This window comes from Pieris napi, chromosome 7 (genome assembly GCF_905475465.1).
Source record: "Pieris napi chromosome 7, ilPieNapi1.2, whole genome shotgun sequence".
NCBI lineage: Eukaryota > Metazoa > Arthropoda > Insecta > Lepidoptera > Pieridae > Pieris > Pieris napi.
In genome coordinates, this window is record NC_062240.1 from 5,196,362 (window position 1) to 5,219,513 (window position 23,152).

Here is a 23,152-nt window from a genome sequence, read left to right on the forward strand (position 1 = left end):
TTTGGCAATATTTTTGTTAAAATTACTTTACATAAGTTTATTTAACCGCCTTTCTAATTGATTAGTTACACTGTTATAAATGCACTCTCAATCTATTATATACAATATCCTACGAGGTGAAGTTCTTATTATAAGATATGATAACCGTTAATAGAAAATCACTCATATCGTACAAACATAGCTGAAACGCGTATTGATTGATGGCTTAGTGGTGTAACGCGTGATAATCACAATTATATTATCTATTGCATTGATATTTAAGACTCAAGATAATAATTGGCACTTAAAATGCCGAACAAAGAAGACAGAAAATATTCTTAAGATTTAATTATATTGGCATGAAACAAATAGTAAAAAATAATGCGAATCGATAGTGTCCTACTTATTGTTTAAATAAAGCAGCATGTAGTTTTATGACTTTAAGTATTTTCTTAAACTCATGTGTGTCATCGATAAGTATGTGAGTCTCGGATTCTGTAAATTTTAAGTAGTTGTAGCAGTTATGTTATTATCAGAATGCTTCTGGGTGAAATACGTTTACTTAGTTTGCTTCACAATCTTTGCTATATTAAACTATTTTTATTGAAGATAGTCCCTTAGACTTACCTTTAAAAGGGTGACTCACGAGATGGACGCTTGCGAATGCGTTGCTGTCTCTGAAACAATATACATTGTAGCAATACTTATAACTGATATTTTATTAAGCAATAAAATATCGTTTATTAAAACCTAAACATAGCAATCAAATATATTTAAAAAATTTCTTAACCTACATAGTAATCATAAACCAAATTTAAAAAGTTTGGTCCCTGTGACAGTATCTTTAACTCTGGTAGCATTTCCTCGCTCTATTGCGATACTTATTCGTTGAGCGAGGAAAGCACCAGCTCTGGGGTCACTACTATCTACCAGGCGCCAACTTAAATTTTTAATTAGCGCCTGTGCACTTGAACCCCACGGCCCAAGAGTCTCTACTCCAAAGGGAACAAGATCGAATAATCGAACATCGAAATTCCATTCAATTCCACTCTCATCTTGAAACTTCCTGTATTTTCCGCACGTGCAATAAAGATGTCACTTAGTGAGTATCGTAGCAATTGCAAAGGTAAATATTTCGTAATGACAGGAGGGGCTCATCGTGAGAGAGTTTAAATATTAGCAATTGTTCATTCAACTACAATTGTATAAAATAAGTGGTTGATTATAAAATATCATGGTAGAAGGTAAGTTTGAACCGTAGATAATACGAACTTTACGAAAATTTCAGTTTCTGACAGCACAAAAGTATCGAATTCCATATTCCATACTAGATTTCGTGCCTCCGTTTAGTTGCGAATAAGCTCATGCAGCGAATCTTAAGTTTACAAAAATGTATCGGTACTTATCGATAACGATAGCAACTCCATCATACGCATTGTTGGTATATTATGTACCTAACCTTCTTCTCCTTTCGAAGATCAACCTGATTTAAAATAGATGAAAAGCAGTTTTTAGCTTAAGCAGAATTGACTTAAAAGCGTGCGAATCAATCTATCGTGCTAGGTGCACCATAGATTGATTGATTGATCCTTTCTATTGAAATCTAATGAAAGAAAAACGGAATATCCTATACTTATGAATTAACATGAGGCACAGAAAGGTGATCATTTACTTGCCTAATAAAAAGGATAAAAAGAAAACAGGATTTTTATTTGCATGAGTAGATTTTAACAAAATTATGGAGATATATATACAAGTATCTCGTTACTTTTTTTATTCTCTATCACGTTGTAGTAAAAATGAAGGCAGTTTTTTATACTTATTTTCACATAAAAACTACCTGCAAATTCTATTTTATTAATATAAGCTTCTCGATTCGCTTACTATAATTATACATTATTTTATGAAAGTAAACGTCACAAATTATTATTTGAGAAATACCTTTAAACCTAGTCAAACAGTCATGGTATATATTTAATAGTAAAAAGAGCCAAAGGAAGTCATACGTTTTATGTAAAATACCTGGACAGCAAATAGCTATATATAACACACAGTTATTATTCCTCTTATGTGTTTTGTTGTGTATATAACTATAATGCATTTAGCTTTTAACTATTATTATACCTGGTGCTTGGTAACGTAACATTAAACCGCAAACATGGAAATGTGTGTTTAATATGATTATATTAAAATCTAATTAGTATCGTACAATATGCGCTAATTAAATGAAATGATAAATGACGCATTAATTTCAACTGAAATGCAATAACTTAGCATGCAAATTAACAATCGAATTCGTTATTAATTGATTGATGAATCCTCGTTATTGTAATTAAAATTTGTTGTAGCTGAAATATATTTACCATTACATTAATAAATGGTTTTATAAAATAAAATAGTTTTAAGTTGTGGTTATGCAAATGAGTGCCTTAGTGGAGTGCACACAGGTTTCAAGTGTTCAAGGATAGTTGATTGAAGCACTTGTGTTTTTCCCATATTATGGCAAAATAAATAACACAACAACGTTTGTATATAGAATGTAATCGTCAAAACCAAAATATTTTTAAAAGCATTGTCCTCACTCAGGCTCGAATTTACTGGCATAAAACAATTTTAAACTCTATAAATAGCGACGATGTCCCAACCGATATTTGCCCGTATAGCTAGAAAACATCACGCATTTTTGTTATTATTTAAGGACTTCTATGCAACACGTTATGACATTTATATCATCAATACACTAGGCTAGAATTAAGATAATATTCTAAGCGATTTGAGAAGAAATTAACGTGCTTACCAATTCGCCCTAAAAATACCTAAAATTGTGTCAATTATTAAGTGAAAAAATTCTTTCTGCCAATCTTTGAATAGTAATTAATTTACTATCTACTTAATGTAATACTTTTGGAAAAATGAATTATTCTATTAATGATTATTTGCGTGAAACATAATTGACATTATTTTAAAAAGATCATAGTCGGTGTGAATATGAGATAGGTAACAATTAAAAACCTAAAAGTAAAAGTATTTTGGTCTTTGTGAAGAGGTCATCTAAACATAACACAATGTACAAAAGGGTTGAAAGAAGAACTGAATTTGAGTGTTCCTTACCCTATTCTTCTACTGAATCTATTTTTAAAAGTATTTTTTAACATAGTTATTTAATAAATTAATAATGCTAAAATACGTTTAGTATGTACGTAAAGGCAATGTGGGTTTTACACATTACTCTTTCTCTAAATTCAAACTTACTATATAGCAAAAAACATGGTAATTAACTAAAATAATATACAGTTTTTTAAATTTTCTTAACCTACAATTTCTTTTTTTTTAAAGTTCCCTGTGGCAGTGTACCTTTAAAGCTGGCAGCATTTCCTCACTGTATTGCGATACTTAGTCGTTGAGCGAGGAAAGCTCCAGCCTGGGGTCACCGGTACTAACTACCAGCCGTGAGGCGCCAAATAAAATAATTAGTTTTTGTATTCATAAAAATACAACTCACTCTTCGCTGGAACTACTGAGGTCCTATTAATCAAGAAGGCTATATCAAGATGTTATATACTTAGTTTGAAAGTTTGTTATATACTTAGGGTGAAAACGTAGTGCACAGCTAATATATCAGCAAGAAAGTTATTTAAATTAAAATGGTCGCAAGACTATCTGTGGTTAAAATTAACAGGCGTTCTTTCTCGTTTTTCGCTCATTAAAAAAGAGGTTCCAGTGGAAACTTTTTAACAAGCTATTTGGCAAGATACTTAACTACGAGTATTTTGGCGAAATAACGTTGAAGGATATTCATGTTTAAAGTATGGAATTATCATATGATTTATTTATGTAATACTTACATATTAATCGCAAAATCGCTAGTGATTTATAGATAAATTTAAAAGTTCCATTATTTACACGTATTTAACGACTTATAAAACATCTACATAAAATTAGTCAACAGCGAAACATTGACACGAAAAATTGATTAGGATATGGGAGAGAAAATTATAGAATTACAATAAAGATACCTACAGTATTAATCATGTAAAGCGTTAGTACCACTATGACACTGAAAAATAAAAATGGGGCCCTAATGAGGTCGGAAATTGGCATTCGCTCCGATTCCTACTTTTAATGGGACCCAGAATTAGGTTATCATGTCTTCCTCTAATGGCTGCAATAAAACTTGAAATCTTTAAGACCTTATATTAACTATCGTTACTTGTCTTGGGTTTCTGAACATCTTGCGTAGTAATGAGTTTCATTCTCATGAGGTCTAGGCCTGGCTATAGCGGCGAATATAAAATGGTCTTATAATATAATCTGGTGAACTACCATTCACACCGTAAGTACTACATATCGGAGTATGAGTAAGATTTTATATTGAAATCTCTATGAAAAAAATTAAAAGGTAAAAAACTATTCACAGGAAAGAGGTTTATTAAATTATATTTACAATATTATATGATTTTAAATCAAAACAAAAGCACATTCATATGGTCAAGTTAAGTTTTAATAAACTTATTATTATTAAATATATAGAAAAGTTATGACACAAAAATAGTTTTTATAGGTTTTTTTTTAAATTTAAGTAATTTGTTTTATAAAAATTATTTGAATTTATCACGTTTTAATAGACATATTTAATAATCTCTTAGTTTAGTTCAGCACTTCACTACTATTCATAACCATTAATTAATTAGTTGCTAGATAAAAGATTTAAAATAATACAACACAATGATTCAACGTCAAAAATATTTCACGAATTTTGCCATTTTTCCCGCATTTTTGTAATCATTGTTATACGAAATCTTTTGTTGGGGCTTCGAGCTGAGATTTAATCAACGGAGATTGTGAAAAAAGGGAGCGTATTTACTTGCAAAAGGGGTGAGTTAAAATCAATAGCCAGCCCATATGTGAGGTGTATCATATAAAGGATATCTATCCCAACAGATGTACGGTTTTATATTGCTCGACCTGAATTGGACAGGTAACTAGATTTATCTTTAAAAAAATGTTTTAATAATCATAAAGTCTGTCATATAGGCTAACATGTTACTTATGGCATTTTTACGCTATAAGGATGTTTTCAAAAGCTAAGTAGGCAGTTTACATTTTTTCTTGGCGTAATTAAAAACAGATCAAAAATTTTGTTTGTAGCCATGTGATTTATTTGTGTCATCTAAAGTAATGATCGTTTCGTAATTGCGCCTTTAAAACGCCATTGAAACACTTTTAGGAACTACCTTCATACCTGATAGAGGTGGTTACCAAAAAGGGTTATTGAGGTTAGATTTAACAATAGAATTAACCATACTGTAATATTAAACCTCAAGGTTTCATCAGACGATGCATTCCTTGTTTCAATAATAAAGTATGTGAATATTACTGAACCTCGTGGTAGCAAGATCACCTTCATGTTGCACGCAACATCCTATATGTATGAATAATTGATAATCGGAGTTTAACCATCAAATAAGACACACTACTTTAGATAATAACTATGTTCAAAACTACATTCCATGAAAATCATATAAAATACTCCTTACTACAAAGCAAAAATCCATCTTCCTTACGCAAGAAAAAAGTGAATCTATATGCAAAATAGTGGTTGTATAATTTCGTTTAACAGTTACTAAGCCAAGTTGAAGTTGAAATTAAATTATAAAAAAACATTTAGATTGAAATACGCTAGTTTCCTGGTTGAATAACACTTAATAATAAATCATATTAAACAATAATATAGTAAACGAAAAGTATTACAACTAACTTCTAATTTTATATTAGATCACAATCGCATAAAAAAATTAAATTAAGAGGAAAATTGGGTTCTAACATCGGACAGATATCTCCAACGTACTAAAAAATAACACAGATATTTCTAGTAAAAGAAACTCCGAACTGGGTAAATAGGCATGAAAAATAAATACGTCCTTTACTCGGGACGAAATAATTTTCCCAAGTGGCCCTCGAGCTAGCTCTCACAACGAAAGAAAGTTGGAAACTCGGCTTTTTGCCGGACTAGTTGGTCTTAGTTCGTAGAGGACTCTACAACTTGGACAAATTGCACACGAGTGGGCCGTATCGAATATTTTGTACGTACACCCGGTTTGTGTTTAGATGTTGACCTAAATCGCTTGGAAATGTGCATAAAAATCGTTACGGGTGAGAAGTTTACTTACTATGAATGATTATTTCAAAGGAATATAGTGTTGTTTAGTATATTGTTAGGAAATATTAACGATCTTATTATGATATGTTTGTATATTAGTCTTACAACTATTAGTTTAGGTTGTAGGTTCATATTTGTAACCTAACAGTCTTTTTATATTGAATAAGCTATTGCATTTAAACGAAATGTATACCTATTTAAACCGCAAAACAGATTTGCATGATCCTAAACTATATTAGTCTAATTACACCGTTTTAACAAAAGAACATGTCTCTTTTGACAGAAAGAATAAAATCTGTCATTACGTTAAATCTGTGTGCTAATGAAAATGAGCTTGAATTTAGTTTTTTTATGATTAAGTGTTTTAATCTTTAGATTGGAACTAAGAAATATTTATTTTCTTTTTTAAATTGCTACACAATAAATTATTTTATTTACAATTTATCTGATCAGATTACGGCATGAAATTATTATTATATCTGCATAACTACTAACATATACTCTTTAAGCAACTACACACTCAAATAAGACCAACCTTTTGTATTTATCCAAGTCAAATAAAATAGTGCGCATTAGCGCTTAATTTATTTAATACTTTTTGAGCTAAGATAAGTGAATTTTATATAAGATGTTAAATTGCGGTTACTTTATAATACCTATCAGAGAACCAATCAGCTTATTGCCAAGATTGAGGGCACGGGGTGTTTCTACTCTGAGCTCTTCATTAGCTTCGTAATTACTATTTTCTACTTCAACTAGCTGGATCATATGAAGACATAGTTGAATTTATGTGTCTTCAATATATTCTATATGTTGTGTATGAGTTTGTACTTTTCCCTGCACGCTCAGATTACTGAACAGTTCTTCAATTTGCTTTGCACATAATAATAATAATAAAAGCCTTTATTCAGACAGAAAATTTTATATAATTTTAAAATTAAACTATTATCACTAGTGAGTCGGTGACACCGACAGGCGACAACCCATCTATTTGCCCAACTTTGGCAAAGGCCTCCTCCATTTCTTTCTACTCTGCTCTGTTCTGAGCTTTTTTTGTCCATATTTTCCCAGTTACGGATTTTATTTCGTCTTCCCACCTTCGAAACTGTTTATCTCTTATTTCTTGGGTACCAATATATGATTTTTTTTTGTTCCACTTTTCTATACCTCTTATTATATGACCACATGAGGCTTAGCATAAAGCTTTATTTAAAAATTAAATCAGCCTTATTACACTTGTTCTAGTTGGAACAAATCTTTACAGAAAGGTCCAATTAACTACTTTAGTAAAACGAGTAATAAGACTCATTAAGTTTTTAAGAATAAGCGGCTACTCTTTATTAGAGTTTTTTCTGAGGATTTATTATATCTTTTCCTTAAGGTATTAATATTTTCGTTGATAGGAATAAAATTAAATATGGCTATCGTGTTAGGCGTGATTACCCAATGCTCCGTTTGGCTGTTAATAAAATAACAAGTACCAACGTGCCGAGACTTAGGAATATGTAATTATTATGAATAAAAGACATTATTTTTCATGTATGCTTTATTAGTTTGTTTTTTGTTTCTGTTTAGTTCCTTTTTTTTTCATTCTCAATAACTATATGTAATATTTCCTTTTCTCACAGTGGTTGCCTGGAAGAGATCGCTCGAAAGCGATAAGGCCGCCCTCCTTTACAATTAACTATGTGCAACAAAGTGTAAATAAATAAAAATAAAATAAAACACATAAAAATTTATAACGTATAAGAATTGGTACTATATATTAAGGCTATATTATATTTTCATTTGTTACAATTGCAGTTGGTGTACCCGAGTATGTGAAGTGGCTGGTCGTGTGTCAAGAGCCTTTGTAATGGCGCTCCGGAGATAGTGCCAGGTAATTTTGAGCTTTTATATATGCAAACGTTTCTTAAAGTTTAAATCTCGCATAGACAATAGACATAGGGTAATCATGGTCGTCCTCTATTATTGTGAATTAATCTGTACATATTTATATATGTATCCTATAGAATTATATTCAATATAACCTTTAGATGTATATGCAATGAAATTGAGTTATTCCAGGATTTTATTTATTATTCATTAAAAACATTGTAGGCATAATATCGATTTGGTGCCTGTGAAGGCACGGAAGGATATTTATTCCTAATAAAAACAACCTATAAAATAAAGGCAAAATTGTCTTTTCCCATGCTTTATTGAGGCGTTAAGGGACTTCATGTTTCATGCGTTGCGTATGCGTTGGATAATCCAATGAATACATTTATAAAATAAATATTTTTTACAGTCTTTCAAACTTAGGAAGCGTTCTAGGCATACAAAAAATTATGTAAACTTTATTAGGTACTATTTGTCTATCTATCGAAGTTACAATCTTTAAAAGATTAATAAAAAGCTAAGAAATAACCAAACAGTTCTCGAACGACATACAGTATTTCAAAAATACAATGCCTATGTGAAATAAACTGTTCGATAAAATCAAATCAGTGCAGAAAGCACGTTGCGCCCAACGCAGGGGTTGAGAAAAATATAATGACGTCATTTGTATGTTAGGGCACGCGGCGAGCCGTGAGCCGACTTTATGAAGTTAAATAGTGATGGGCAAGCACGATAAAATATTATATTTCGTAAATTAAAATTTTTCAAATTCAACAATATTTATTATATTCATGATAATCAAGAGAAATTCACAATTTCGAAGTAGGAATTGGCGTGCGTTGCGAAAAGTTTGCGCATTCTAGTAGAGATAACATAAACACGACGTGACATCTAACTCTGGGAATTTTATTTTCCAGACATTATATGAAAGTATTTATGCAAGAGACTATGCTTATCTTTATCCCAATGCCTGGTCTAATCATGCGTATAGCCACGCCCCGGCTAAATATAAACACAATAATTTTTCTCATAAGCTTTATTAAGCAAGACTCTTAAGTATGTTATGTCGTGAAATCTGACAACAAATATTAGTACGAGCATTTTTGGGTTTGTATAATACTCAAATTCTTAATTAGAAATATATATTTTAAAATCTTATATTGAGATAGGCTGCTCGTTTGATCATCTCCAGAAGGTATATTATGTATCCGAGGTATTGAACTTTTTAATATTGATATAAAGTTAGTTTATTTTATTTGTTTGAAAAAATATTCTTTAAACAAGGTTATTTGATCAATTTTAACCTATTGTTATGTTACTAAACTCAGTTTTAACGCGAAAAGGTATCGATTATACACATCACTAGCTTCACTGGATAAAGTTTTCTCTTCAAGTAGTACGTGACCGTATAAAAAGCTGAAGTGGAAAGTCACGGTCTGTTCAGAAATTAACTCGTAATTATAACACGGTTTGTACTTAAATCGAGACGAGGGTTAAATCGCTTCAACTATTTTCAAAAGATCTTGCTTAGCTTAGACTGCGATCGTAACTTTTTCACATGTACACTATGTTATTAACTGTGTGACGTTAGGATGGTAGTAATTGTAAGTATTTTAATATCGTTGTTGTTACAATTTAACATTTTAAATTAATAAATACTAGAAAAATTGAACGTACATAGAACATAGAATAGAACTTAAAAACAAGCAAGGAAAAGAATAAAAAGAAACAAGAGCAATTCATTCAAAGTATAATATCACAGAAGAATTATTAACGTATTTTTATAACCAATACGTATGTGAAAGTTCTTAATCACCATATAATTAAAACTGTCTTCAAAGCCGATATAATCCGTGGCGTTTACCTTAATGTTAGCATCACTATTACTTATGTGTTGACAGATCCCATAAAAATATATGGTTGTTATTTTAAATTACATGACAAGCAAAATAAAAATCGTTTCGTAGTTCTAACTTAAGAACAAATGCTACATTTTACAAAATTTAACGTTAGAAGTGTAGATGATAAAGTTCAAATCAAATATCGTTTTAAATGTAGGGCCGCATAATTACATTTTATCAAGAGGCGTCAAATGGCTTTACTGGCAATTTTGTGTCCCGGTTAGGGCAAAAATCGAGCTAGACTTTCACTGAATCAGTTATTGTCGGTGAAAGTTACGATAGCAAGTATTATAGCCGATGTCCGGGATCGACGCAATAACCTTTTTAAATACTTTAGACTACTTACATATTAAATAATTTGGTAACACTTGAATTTAGCAAAATATAGTAGAGTGCAATGCAAAGTTGTAGGAACTGGGATTTAGTTTCATATATAGTTAACTCAATTAAAATTAATATAATAATATTGAAAGTTAAAAGTCTCTAAACAATGTAAAGCAGTATTAAACAGATCAATAAAGCTTCAAATATAAAGTTAATACCTTTAATATTTTAAGCTAAATTTAAGTATTATGATTACTGGCATAAAATGTCCAACAATTTTAAAAAAAAATTCTGTATCTGTTTCAAGATAATTTTTCAATCTAATAGGCAAGTTAGTGATAAGCCTCCTGTGCCTGACAAGCGTCATCGACTTAAGTCATCGGTCTAAGGCAAGTCGGTTTAAATGCGCACATATACAGAAAGTCGTAGAGTCGAAAGTCATCGAGTAGAAAGTCCATTGGCGCACAGGCGGGGATCGAACCTACGACCTCAGGGATGAGAGTCGTACGCTGAAGCTACTAGGCCAACACTGCTCTAACAATCTTTTAACATAATAATAAAAATGTATAGTTATATAGTTATGTTAAGTCATTTGTCCTTTGTTAATTCTTATATGTATATGCATCGACCCCGCGAGGAGACAGGGGGTAAGATGTGAGATGAATTGGAACCGGTTTTCATTTGAGTGTGATTGGTCAAATGGAAAACGGTTAGCGTCTTATGACTGTGATTGGACTAGAGATACTGTTGACCAATTACAGTAAAAGGAAACGTGAATTTTTTCGTCTTTTCAGGTTTCCTTTGTTTAATCTTAGAGACTTTAGAAAGACTTTGACTACTATCTAAACTAATCGTTCTCAGTGTTTAATAATTGTGAATTGCTCATTAATGTTATATTGTTTATGTTTATTTATATTTACTATGGAAGATAATTTGCGAGTTGTTCCCACGAGAATGTAAGTGCGTGCTCCTATTTCACCATGCCTACTGCTGATAGAGGACAAATCTTAGTTTTTTATTTTATTATTAATTAGTTAAAGATGTCGATGGAACATGTTGTAATTATTGCAGCTCCATACAAACATTTTCTAAAACAAAAAACTTATTGCCAGTTCTTCTCGTCCGTTCTACGCCCTTTATTTGAGAACTGGCAGTAAATCTAAAATTAGAAGTATATAATAAATAAATGATTTTGAATTTGAATTTGATGTCTTATAAAAAGACACTAATTTATGTTACACTTTTAATAAAGAAGTAATTAAAATGGATGAAGCGAAAATTAAATCCCTTCATCCATTTAAAAAGTGTTGTTCCTGTGATGCAGGCCGCTGAATGTATTGAAATTCATACATATATTAAAATGGGGAAAATCAACAAACGATTAACATTGAAACAAAAAGAGCTTGGTGTACGCTTCTGGCTTTACAATTTATTGTGTTATATTACACGTCCTATAAAGATAAATTATTTTGATAATAAAACATATAGCATTTATCAAATAGTAATAATCAGATTCTAATGTAGTAGATAATTGATTAAATGATTAAAAATGTTGCCGTTATATTGTTGTTATAACTCCAAAATTACCAAAAACCTACCTAAAAATAACGAATTCCAAAAACATTTGTAAATATACGATATATTTTAATCATTTAAAATGAAATTACTTTTATACAGTGTAGAATTCGTATAATTTAAATATTAACTTTATTGTGCCAAAAATTTAGTTATTAACTATAATATACGTAATAACCGAGGTTTTCATAGAATATACAAAATAAATATTATAGATATAGAACTCTAGTTCCGTAGGTATAATTGTAGCTAAATTGGTCTACGTCGTAGCTCGCTACGACTACAAATTCTGATTTCTTTGTGAGCGCAAATATTAGCCAAAGGTAGGTCGTATCGATCCCTTTTATTCGAAGGCTTTTCCTAATCAATATATTGTCTTTTCATGTCAAGGCCATGTTCACCTTTCAAGAAATTATGTCTTATTCATTATTCCTTACACAGTCATGAAATCATTGGATTACATTTTATCGCTTCCGATATATGCTTATCTGGATGCAGTTCGTAAGGTGATTATATTTATGTGTTTGACATACTTATACATATAATTTATGACGTAATAATAAAATCAGTCTTCATGCCCAACATAACTTTATTTAAGTATATTTCTTAAAATAAGACACAGAAACAGATCTCATTCTTAAAATAAGTCGTAGTCTCCAAGAATTAACAGACTTAAGGATTCTCCTGGCCTTAAATTAATTTAATAAATTCATTGACCAGCTGTATAGCGAGGCGGCGCAGCCAGTAAAGGCCACTGAAAACTTTTCATTTTTTTAATGTTTTTACTACAATTTTTAAAGTTTTGTACAGATGAGGTTCAAATTAAATAAATAAAAATTTAGATTTTAATTAGTAAATTTCTCGTTTATATTTCTTGTCTATTAGTCAGGCCTTCAAGGGCACAGGGTGAGATAGTGTCGCAGTGCCACCACTCAACTGTTTGAATTGCAAATAACCGTATCTGTGCTTTGACCTTCTGGCACGCGAAGCCACGATATCGTTAACAACTGCAATTTCAAATGAAGTTTATATTTCTTAGATATTACCGAGTTAAAAAATTATTTTAATTATGGAATATTTTGCAATAGTTTAAAACCAATTGCGTTGGTTTCACTATTTATTATGTTGTTTTCTGTCCTTTAAAGTAGTGTTTATAAATGTTACATTCACCCAAAATATATTTATATCAATAGGTCAGTATAATCTTCTCGCTGTCATAAAATCTATTATGTACAGTAAATTTTTAAAAGCTCCTTTATGTGACTTAATCAAGCCGCAAGCTAAGTTCGAATACAAACCATTAAGTACGAAAGTAAGTGCGTTAAAAATATAGGTATTATATATTCATTATAGATTTGGGCGACGACGAGGTGATAAAACTATTTTGCTTCTCAATGTTTTTAAATGTTTAAAAGTTGAAAATTCTACATGAATATATTTTTGCATACAATATAGTAAAAATGAGACCGTGTATGAATTCATCAAGGGAATGAAAAGTGTCACTTAATTTGTAATTTATTAAAATGTAAAGGATTAAAATATCTAGTTCACTGTTATTCGTTAAAAAATATAGTAGTCATCTCACTCAATAGAAACCATAAAGACCTTGCAATGTACTCTTTGCTATTTCTTTTCTACAACCGGACGTCATCTTTATTCATCCAGCATAGTAAAAGCGGCCCAATTACTGAGTCTGAAAAGACTTAATCTATCTTTTCTGTCCATAGAAATAATTGAGTACTATTTAACAATCTTTTTTACATTTTCTTTCATTCTACACGTGTACTTTTAAAATTTTCACGCGAGGAAAAAGCTTGGAATGACTTGAATAATTAAGAAGACCTTTATGCGGGAACAATGTGGAGGTTTTTATGCAAGCGAGTCAACAATGGTCTGTGTATCTACTTTATTGTGGTCATCGGTTCTCTTTTATTTTAATGCGTTCGATATTTAAAATTATTTCATTGAGCTTTTGGAGACTTGTGTTTGATTGGCTTGGATATAATGGATAACGTCCAAGAATGTTTTAGGATGTAAATATGGATTCTCCAGAAAATCAAATATATAAAATTCTCGTGTCACAGTTTTCGTTGCCATACTCCTCCGAAACGGCTTGACCGATTTTGATGAAATTTTTTGTGCTTATCCGGTATCTATGAGAATCGGCCAACATCTATTTTTCATCCCCCTAAATGTTAGGGGTAGTCCACCCCTAAATTTTTTTTTAAATTTATTAGACAACATTTTTAATTTCTATTTTTTTATGATACAACATTAAAAAATACATACAACCCCTAATTTTCATCCCTCTACGATCAACCTCTATTTTTATTACAAATAATATACATGGCAAAACGAAGTTTGCCGGATCAGCTAGTAAATGTATAATAATCAACGACTAATAAACTAACATTTTATAAAACGATGATTTTCAGCCATAATCAACGGTGAAAATACAGCTTTATAACTGCCTTCGTTCGAGGTTACCGTGAACCTTTCGAATAGGCGTTTTTCCCTGGATTTACATAATTTAATTTAGCCTTTGCGGAAATTCTCGTGTCATTTGTTAAGGATTTGTAGACGTTGCGAATTTCATATATTTCTTTTTTGTGGCCTACTTTCTACAGGTAGACAAATGTTCTCTAATAATATATGATATCTTATTCTTATGCATAATATAAATACGAGTTTATTTTTTTACTAGAATAACAATGAGCTTCACGGTCCTAGCTTCTGTGGTACTATCTAATAAAATATAAATCTATAATGTATTTTATTGTACTAACAAAATTGTAAAGGACTGAAAGTTTAAAATTGATAATGAATTCGAAATTCTATCAGAAATCATACTTCGATAAACACAAAAATAATATTTGAAATATCTAAGTAGTATCTTCATACATAAATTATATTTTTTATATGTGCAGCTTAGCTATCTTATCAATTAGGATAAAAATTGTCTTTCTATGCCAAGTATCTTACTTATAAATAGTAAACGCATATTGAACTTGTACATCAAGTCCAGCTCGAATATTGATCTAAATCCTCGCCCATTTAACAATAGTAGATAATAGAATTAAAAATAGTAAGATAACTTAATCTTCAAAAATTTCCATGAAATACATGTATCAGAAGAGGAAGTAAAAAACACTTTTTTATCTCTTAAAAAAACCAGTGGCTGTTCATATCTGTTTCGTGTTCATTTTATTTTTCCAATAGGCATGTAGGTGATCAGTCCAACGTCTTTTTCTACCTAAGGCATACCGGTTTCCTCACGATGTTTCACCGTACAAGCAAGTGTTAAATGCACAGGAATGAGAGTCGCATGGTGAATCCATTAGGCTAACACTGCTTTTAACTCCTAGAGATATTTAAGAGTTCAGTTACGTTGCAAAATACATATTACCAATACCAGTTTATTTGTTGATGCGGTGTTTATAGGATTACATCTCATTTCACACTTTTTGTACAAATACAAAATAACATGATAAACATTTAAGAATGTTTACGTCGCATACCCCTTGTATGTGACATATGACATTATGTATTTGATAAACTGATTATTGTTTTACTAGGACCGACCTTAGGACCTTGGATATGACCTTTGTGCATCTGCATTAGTGAATATAATACTACCTAAATCGCCAGCTTAAGTTGGTTGTTATCGTAATTACTGATGATCAATATGTTATAAATAGATAACGATAATATTGTAATACTGATTATTTTTAGCCGGAAACCATAATGATAATTTTTCAGCGTTTAAAATGGGAATAGTTTCTAAAAACCTTTTCGTTTTAGGAATAAGAAATCAACGACTTTGGTATAAGACAAACTATTTACTTTATACGTAAAGTAGCAGGCATCATCTGTGTTAGATTAGTGGTTTGATAGTGCAATTCTCAATACTAAGCCCGGCCCAGCGCTTAACACTTGCTTGAAACCCAAAAATGATCACATATTCAGAAGGCTGTAATAATAATAATTAATATATAGAAAATTAAAACAAATTTGGTCTCTGTGGCCAGTGTACCTAAAACGCTGGCAGCATTTCCTAGCTGTATTGCGATACTTTTATTATGCCATGCAATAAACAAAAGGCTCTACGGCTCATTCACAAACGGATTGATTCATTGGAATTGCATTCACATCCAGCGCTGCAGCATTGCGTTGGTAACGCGAATATATCGGCCCATTAAACTTTTCTGTAGAATACTCATTTTCAAGCAAGTTTATTACTCTTTTGATTAATGGTCTTAACCAGAAGCTCTTACTTTCGTTAATTTTAATAATTAAATGTTTATTTAAATGTTACTCAGGCTACGTTTTTTATCTAACTATTTCCAATGTATGTATTAACTACATGGATTAATTTACCGGTGATAATTGCCTCGAACTAATATAGGCAGACCAGTCGAACTTTATTTGATCAAACAATAGTGTTACAAATTTTTATTTTAAAGCATTAAAAAACCTATTTCCAAAAGGATCTTGAAATGAAATATTCCTAACGTAATTGGTTAATTAAAGACATTCAATCAAGTCTAAATGCATTAAGTATCTAAAAGTTATATTACTATAATAAATAGAACCGAACAGGAAGTTAATATTTTGTTACTTTTTCATTTGATTAAAAACGAACTTACATTTAATAATAAAACAATTTTTTACCGGATTGAAGTTATGTATTTACAATTATTTTTCATAATAATTGTCACGGTGACCACGCACGCTGTAAAGCACGCGAAACGTCGGTTAAATTTAAAATTATGAAAAATAATTGTAAATACATAACTTCAATCCGGTAAAAAATTGTTTTATTATCAAATGTGTGAAAGTTATGTCAATAAAAGACTAAGAACTTACATCTTAATGACCCCTACGATGTTCCAATTTAACAAAAACGATTTATCAATTCATGAAATGCAATTTAAATCTAGAATGAAGATAAGACTTACATACGGTAATTAGCCACCTGTAATTTTTATCTTCAAACATATCCAGATGTTATACCTGGTAACAAAGTTATTATCTGTTATCAATATACTTATCTATGCTTAATAATTTAATATCTCGAGTCATATAGAGTATAGTGCCAATTAAAACCATTCATTCATTCATTTTGTTAGCATGATTTGTCCAAAGTTATCAGAGAAACAGATTTCAAACAACGGCCGTCAAGATATTGTCTTAACAAATGGATGTGTTGTGACTTGATAATTTAGGAAGTTGAGGACAATAGATAATACGTAAAGAAGATTAACTTGAATAAAAACTGTTCCAAGCCGGGAAATTTTTGACGTCATTTGTCTTTTTAGAAATAAATAATAGATGGTTGTTATATATTTAGGGATGCCTTCAGAAATTTGTGTTTCATAGCTGTAGTATGAGGTCTGCCCTGCGATTCTGTAACTCACTTTTCGAACTCACACAGCGGTTTTCGCATCGGCGGTCGCTCTCAAATCAGTCGTGAAGCAGTCATTTTATGATTTGGCATTCTGAAAAGGTGGGAGCTTGTAGTTTATTGTTTATAGCATCGCAGGGCAGAACTCTTTCGTCTGATTTAAAAATGTTGTATGTATTAAGTTTTGACACAAATATATATGTAGGTGATACTGTGATATAATTTCACCGGATCATCTAGTCATTTATTTAAAATGTTATCTATATACTTACAGATTTATAAAATAATGATTTTTCTTCATACATTCTTTAAAAATAAAGGATTAAGATAATTATGACATAGTTATCTGGGACTTGTTTTAATCTCCGATTATAATAATTTTTTTATTATCTTTCTGAAAATATTACAGATATTTCTAATACCAACGCAAAATGTTACTATGTACTAGAAAACAGTTTTAAAACTATTGTTATGATATAGTTTCTCTATTATTGTCAGTAAAACTCAAAACACAAGCAATTTCCAATTTGTTTCGATAACGGAAATTTGAGAAAATGTGTAGGTAGGTTGCTACCTAATTGTAAACGGAGTTAGGTAATTATCAATTAATAATTTTGTATTAGATCTTTTTATTAATAAAAACATATTCTGTACAAGGATAACAATTATTTATGTTTTTACCGTGCAATGAAAAAATTAAGTTGACTGAAAAGTTCATATCATCATAGTTCATTGATCTTTAATTCTATGATCAATGAAAACCTAACAACTATTTGTCTTAAAATTCATATAAAAAACTAATCTATTATCTCTATATTCCAGGTCGTGATTAGAGCACGTGTAGAGGCGGCATGCGTGTGCTAGTCGCAGCGTTTGCGGCGCTGCTGGCTCGCGCGTTGGCCAGCCCGCACGAGCATCGAGCGCGGCACCATGCACCAGAGCACGCCTCACATTTCCCTATACCAGCCCCTCCTCAGCCTTACCGAGGCCATGGGGAAGCTGTGAGATACAATCCCGAATCTGACACGATCCTCCCGCGCATAGACGAGCACGAAACTTCATCGAAGCGCGCCAAATTCGAAGAAACTGAAACCTCCTCTAAGCGAGCTCACGATGAACGATTCTACTCTAATCATGAACGAGTCGAAGAACTCATGGCTGACGAACCTCATTATGGACCAGATGAAGAAGATCCACTAATTGTTCGAACTAGAAAAGGAAGAGTTAAGGGAATTACACTCACAGCCGCAACCGGGAAAAAAGTAGATGCTTGGTTTGGAATACCATATGCTCAAAAGCCAATTGGTGACTTAAGGTTCAGGCACCCAAGACCCGTTGAAAGCTGGGGTGAAGAAATACTCAATACAACAACACTGCCACATTCGTGCGTCCAAATTATAGATACAGTATTTGGGGATTTTCCCGGTGCTGTGATGTGGAATCCCAACACAGATATGCAGGAAGACTGCTTATATATAAATATAGTTTCACCGAGACCACGTCCGAAAAATGCAGCCGTAATGCTTTGGGTCTTCGGCGGGGGATTTTATTCCGGAACTGCCACCTTGGATATTTATGACCCTAAGATTCTTGTGTCTGAGGAAAATGTTGTGTACGTATCTATGCAGTATAGAGTTGCATCTTTGGGATTCTTATTTTTTGATACAGCTGATGTTCCCGGTAATGCAGGTCTATTTGATCAAATAATGGCCTTGGAGTGGGTTAAAGATAATATTGCATATTTTGGAGGAAATCCACACAACATAACACTGTTTGGCGAATCAGCTGGAGCAGTGTCAGTTTCACTTCATTTACTTTCACCGTTGTCAAGGAATCTATTTTCCCAGGCAATTTTACAATCTGGAGCTGCAACAGCTCCTTGGGCTATTATTTCTAGAGAAGAGAGTATTCTACGTGGAATGCGATTAGCAGAAGCAGTACATTGTCCGAGCTCTAGAACAGATCTAGGCCCAATGATAGAATGCTTACGGGAGAAAAGCGCTGACGAGTTGGTAAATAACGAATGGGGAACATTAGGTATATGTGAATTTCCATTTGTGCCCATTATTGATGGATCCTTTTTAGATGAGATGCCACGTCGGTCTCTAGCTCACCAAAATTTTAAAAAGACTAACATTCTTCTAGGTTCAAACACTGAAGAAGGTTATTATTTCATATTGTACTATCTAACAGAACTCTTTCCAAAGGAGGAAAATGTTGGCATATCTAGAGAACAATATCTTCAAGCTGTGAGAGAACTAAATCCTTACGTCAATGATGTTGCGCGTCAAGCAATTGTGTTCGAATATACAGATTGGATCAACCCGGAAGATCCAGTGAAAAATCGAAACGCTCTGGATAAAATGGTCGGTGATTACCATTTCACCTGTGGGGTCAATGAGTTCGCCCATCGATATGCGGAAACTGGTAATAACGTCTTCATGTATTACTATAAACACCGGAGCAAGAACAACCCATGGCCGTCTTGGACTGGTGTAATGCATGCTGACGAAATTAATTATGTTTTTGGAGAACCGTTAAATCCCGGAAAGAACTATTCTCCAGAAGAAGTAGAATTCAGTAGACGACTTATGAAATATTGGGCAAATTTCGCAAGATCTGGGTATGTATTTTTATAATTAACTTTATCGAAATTATATGCTATTTCTGTATAAACTGATCTTTTGTATCATTGTTTCTTTCATTATTAATATTGGGTATAACACTTACAGGAATCCGTCAATAAACGCTGGTGGCGATATGATCAAGGAGCCGTGGCCGGTGCATACAGTTTCAGGTAGAGAATATCTTTCTCTGGCAGTGAATTCTAGTAGTGTCGGACGTGGATTACGAGTCAAACAATGTGCATTTTGGCAGAAATACATACCTCAATTAATGGTCGCAACAAGTAAGTATTTAACATAAATTATATCACAATTACGAAGTATGCTGTGAACGTAGTAATAGTTGGACCAACAGATCAGATTCATACATGTATCACTTTCTAAACATAAAATCGATAACTACTTCATTAATTAAATAGATGTGTGTATTCCCAATTAAGATATATATTTTTAAATTTAGGATTTTAAAAAATTAAGTAGGTACCATTTATACGAAGTATATTTAATTTTATTACGAAATATGTAAATACTCATAAAATTGATTTCTCAGTTATGAATAGTCATTACCTATATAGCAAATGTATTATGAATAATCCTTTTTAAACGAACGCAGGATCTAGGGTTGAGAGTTAGACTAAACCAACACTGATTTTATAATATCTACGTTGAATAATTGTATTATTATTATTAAAGGTAAGCCGGATCCACCGCAGAACTGCACGAACATCGCACCTGCGTCCCAATCCTCGTACATTGCAGTGGGCTTTAGTTATATTTCAGTGGTTAGCTTAAACACAATGTGGTTCAAATATTTTAAATTCTTAAACTAATAATTATGTACAAACGCTTAACTCTTGCTTTTACAATGTTATTTCAATGTTTAATAGACAATTGTTCATCGCGATAAGAATTGGAAATAGATTTAAAACATCATGGTTGTTGCAAATATAATTTTGAAGGCCTATATGTTTGAGTTACAAATATATGTGAAATATTTTAAAAAGTTATTTTTATATGTAAAATATTGTTTTAAATGTAAGATATTTTAGTATTGTTCTGTAAGTTATCTAGTGGTTATGTTGCCTAACCTTCTGCTTTATAAGTGTTATTGGATATCCATCTATGTTGTCTATGAGGAGTATAGTATCTCCTTCAACATATCACTTGTTACTAACAAATTTTAGAAGTATGTAGCGATAAACTTGTAATTCTAAGTCTTTACATATCTTCGAATGTTTTAAGAAAGTGATAACGCGCATGCTCATTTAAAGGGGATCTTGTATATGAGCATACAGTTGAAAATGTGTTTTAGCAAGATGTAGAAGGAACAATGTGTTAGCTTTAACGCCTCTAATGCAATACATATCACGCAAGGCCAGTGAAATGATACAAGCCTTACATAGGTTAATACGATCATTTCATTACTATGTAGCGGACCAATATTAGAAAGTTGTACGTTTGAGGTTTAAACCAATATGAAAATAACGTATTGGAAAAGAGCAATCTATATAAAAATATAATAAAAATATTTCGAACAAAGAATATGAAAATAGCTAGGCTGAGGTCAGAACCAATTACGTACTATAGAGGTAATATTAAAATTTTCTACTGAATGATTGTTTATCTGAACTCTCTATAGCAAATGAAAAATGAAAAATTAAAATACAATATTCAGTCTTAATTCGTTCAGGTTAGACTTGCTTTTGGATTGAATATTTATAATACCCGTAAGATCATATAAAGTAGAATTTTTAGGCTCGGTAGTTACTAGTTAGGTACAGCGATTCAGCTTTCGAATATTGGTGTTTACGAAATAAGTATTGATAATTATGTTAACAAATTTAAATTTCTAGTCCTAAATTTGGAATGTTTTATAAATTCAGCCTCACTGTATTTCAAAAGTAGATAAACATTTATTATCTACTTCTAAATTAGATTATTCCTCTTTCACTATCCTTATTAAACGGAATCGAGTAAATGAGTAATAAAAGATAGATTACCAAGTGTAGTTAAACGTTGTCAAAAATCTCAGAAAATAACAAGTGTTTAGATTACAGAATACTTACCTAAAAGTGGCTGTTGCGTTTTAAGTGGAGTAAATAAATACTGATAGACAGTGAAAGAGGCATTTATTAACAATTAGTGTAAATAAGGTAATGTAACCTAAGTAGAATTTATCGTAAAAGCCCGAGTCTCTTGTCTTTATTATTTCAAGAACCGGGTGCTATCAAATAACCTGTTGTGAAAGACGATACTCTATGAGATAGAAATGTATAATTTCACGTAGAAACTTTGGTTTCGTTCTGTGTATATGAACTGTATATTTGTAAGAAAACTTTAATATCTGTGGACGGTTCTTAAGAAAAACTAATGGACTGTCCCCTGCTTGGCTTAAACGATGTAATATTTGTGGGCTGATAGATTAATATAGTCATGTATTTTCACGTTCAATGTTTCAAGGACTACGCTTATTTGAACCTGCGTATAAACCTATAGAGTGCCTCTTGTTCACTTTTATATAATATTGATACACGTAATATAGGTAAATGTAGTTGTAGTCTTCTTCTGAAATAAATGCACTTAATTTTTTATTTGAAATTTTTAGGATAATAGCTTTGTAGTGCCAAAAGTTAACGGAAATTTTAACAAATCGCGTAAGTTACCTTCTTAATTGTAATAATAACTATGGCTGAAAAGTTATAATATATTAAAGTATCTCGACAATTACATCCTAATATATGTTTCAAAAGATCTGAAATAATTCTTTCAACCAATAAACTCGTTTAATTATGTCCTCTAAATACACAAAATGCGAGACGTGCATATATCGAATAAATAATTTTAAAATAATAGTTGCCTTCATTTTCGATAGAACGTTCTTGTATATCGGCTTCGCGATAGAATTTCGTCTATGTACCAAAAGGCCTATTATGTAGCTTAAACACAAACACTATAGGCCTAAGCAATGCTTATTATAATTTAAATAATTGTTTTTATTCTTATAGTGAAGTAAACATTAGTGCTATTATTGAATGTTCGCATTTATGTTTAGTTATTATGAAAATAAATGCTTGTACATAAATTATGTTTTATTCCTTTTTTTGGAGAGGGATTCGGAGCGGAGTATTTACTTAATGTGGGTTGAACAGTCCCTCCACACAACATTTATAAATAAATAAGTACCTACCATAAAATGTTTGTTACGTAAGTTTTTGGAAAATGGACAAACATTATAAACTAAGATAATGATTATCAGAGCTTATCAATATCTTAAAATGGATTACCATATAAATGTTATTTTATC

General features: G+C 31.4%; 1 protein-coding gene across 1 annotated transcript in view; it reads left to right on the plus strand.

Moving 5' to 3' along the window:
• The window catches only part of LOC125051073 (acetylcholinesterase-like), a 29,769-nt gene extending 6,839 nt beyond the window's left edge, over positions 1-22,930 (plus strand). Inside the window, exons 2-5 of the mRNA XM_047651220.1 lie at positions 7,943-8,018; positions 18,047-19,847; positions 19,957-20,132; positions 20,542-22,930. Of these exons, the coding sequence (XP_047507176.1) occupies positions 18,076-19,847; positions 19,957-20,132; positions 20,542-20,678 (2,085 nt within the window). The 5' untranslated portion in view covers positions 7,943-8,018; positions 18,047-18,075 and the 3' untranslated portion in view covers positions 20,679-22,930. The remainder of the gene's footprint in view (positions 1-7,942; positions 8,019-18,046; positions 19,848-19,956; positions 20,133-20,541) is intronic.
• The last annotated feature ends 222 nt before the right edge of the window (positions 22,931-23,152 follow it).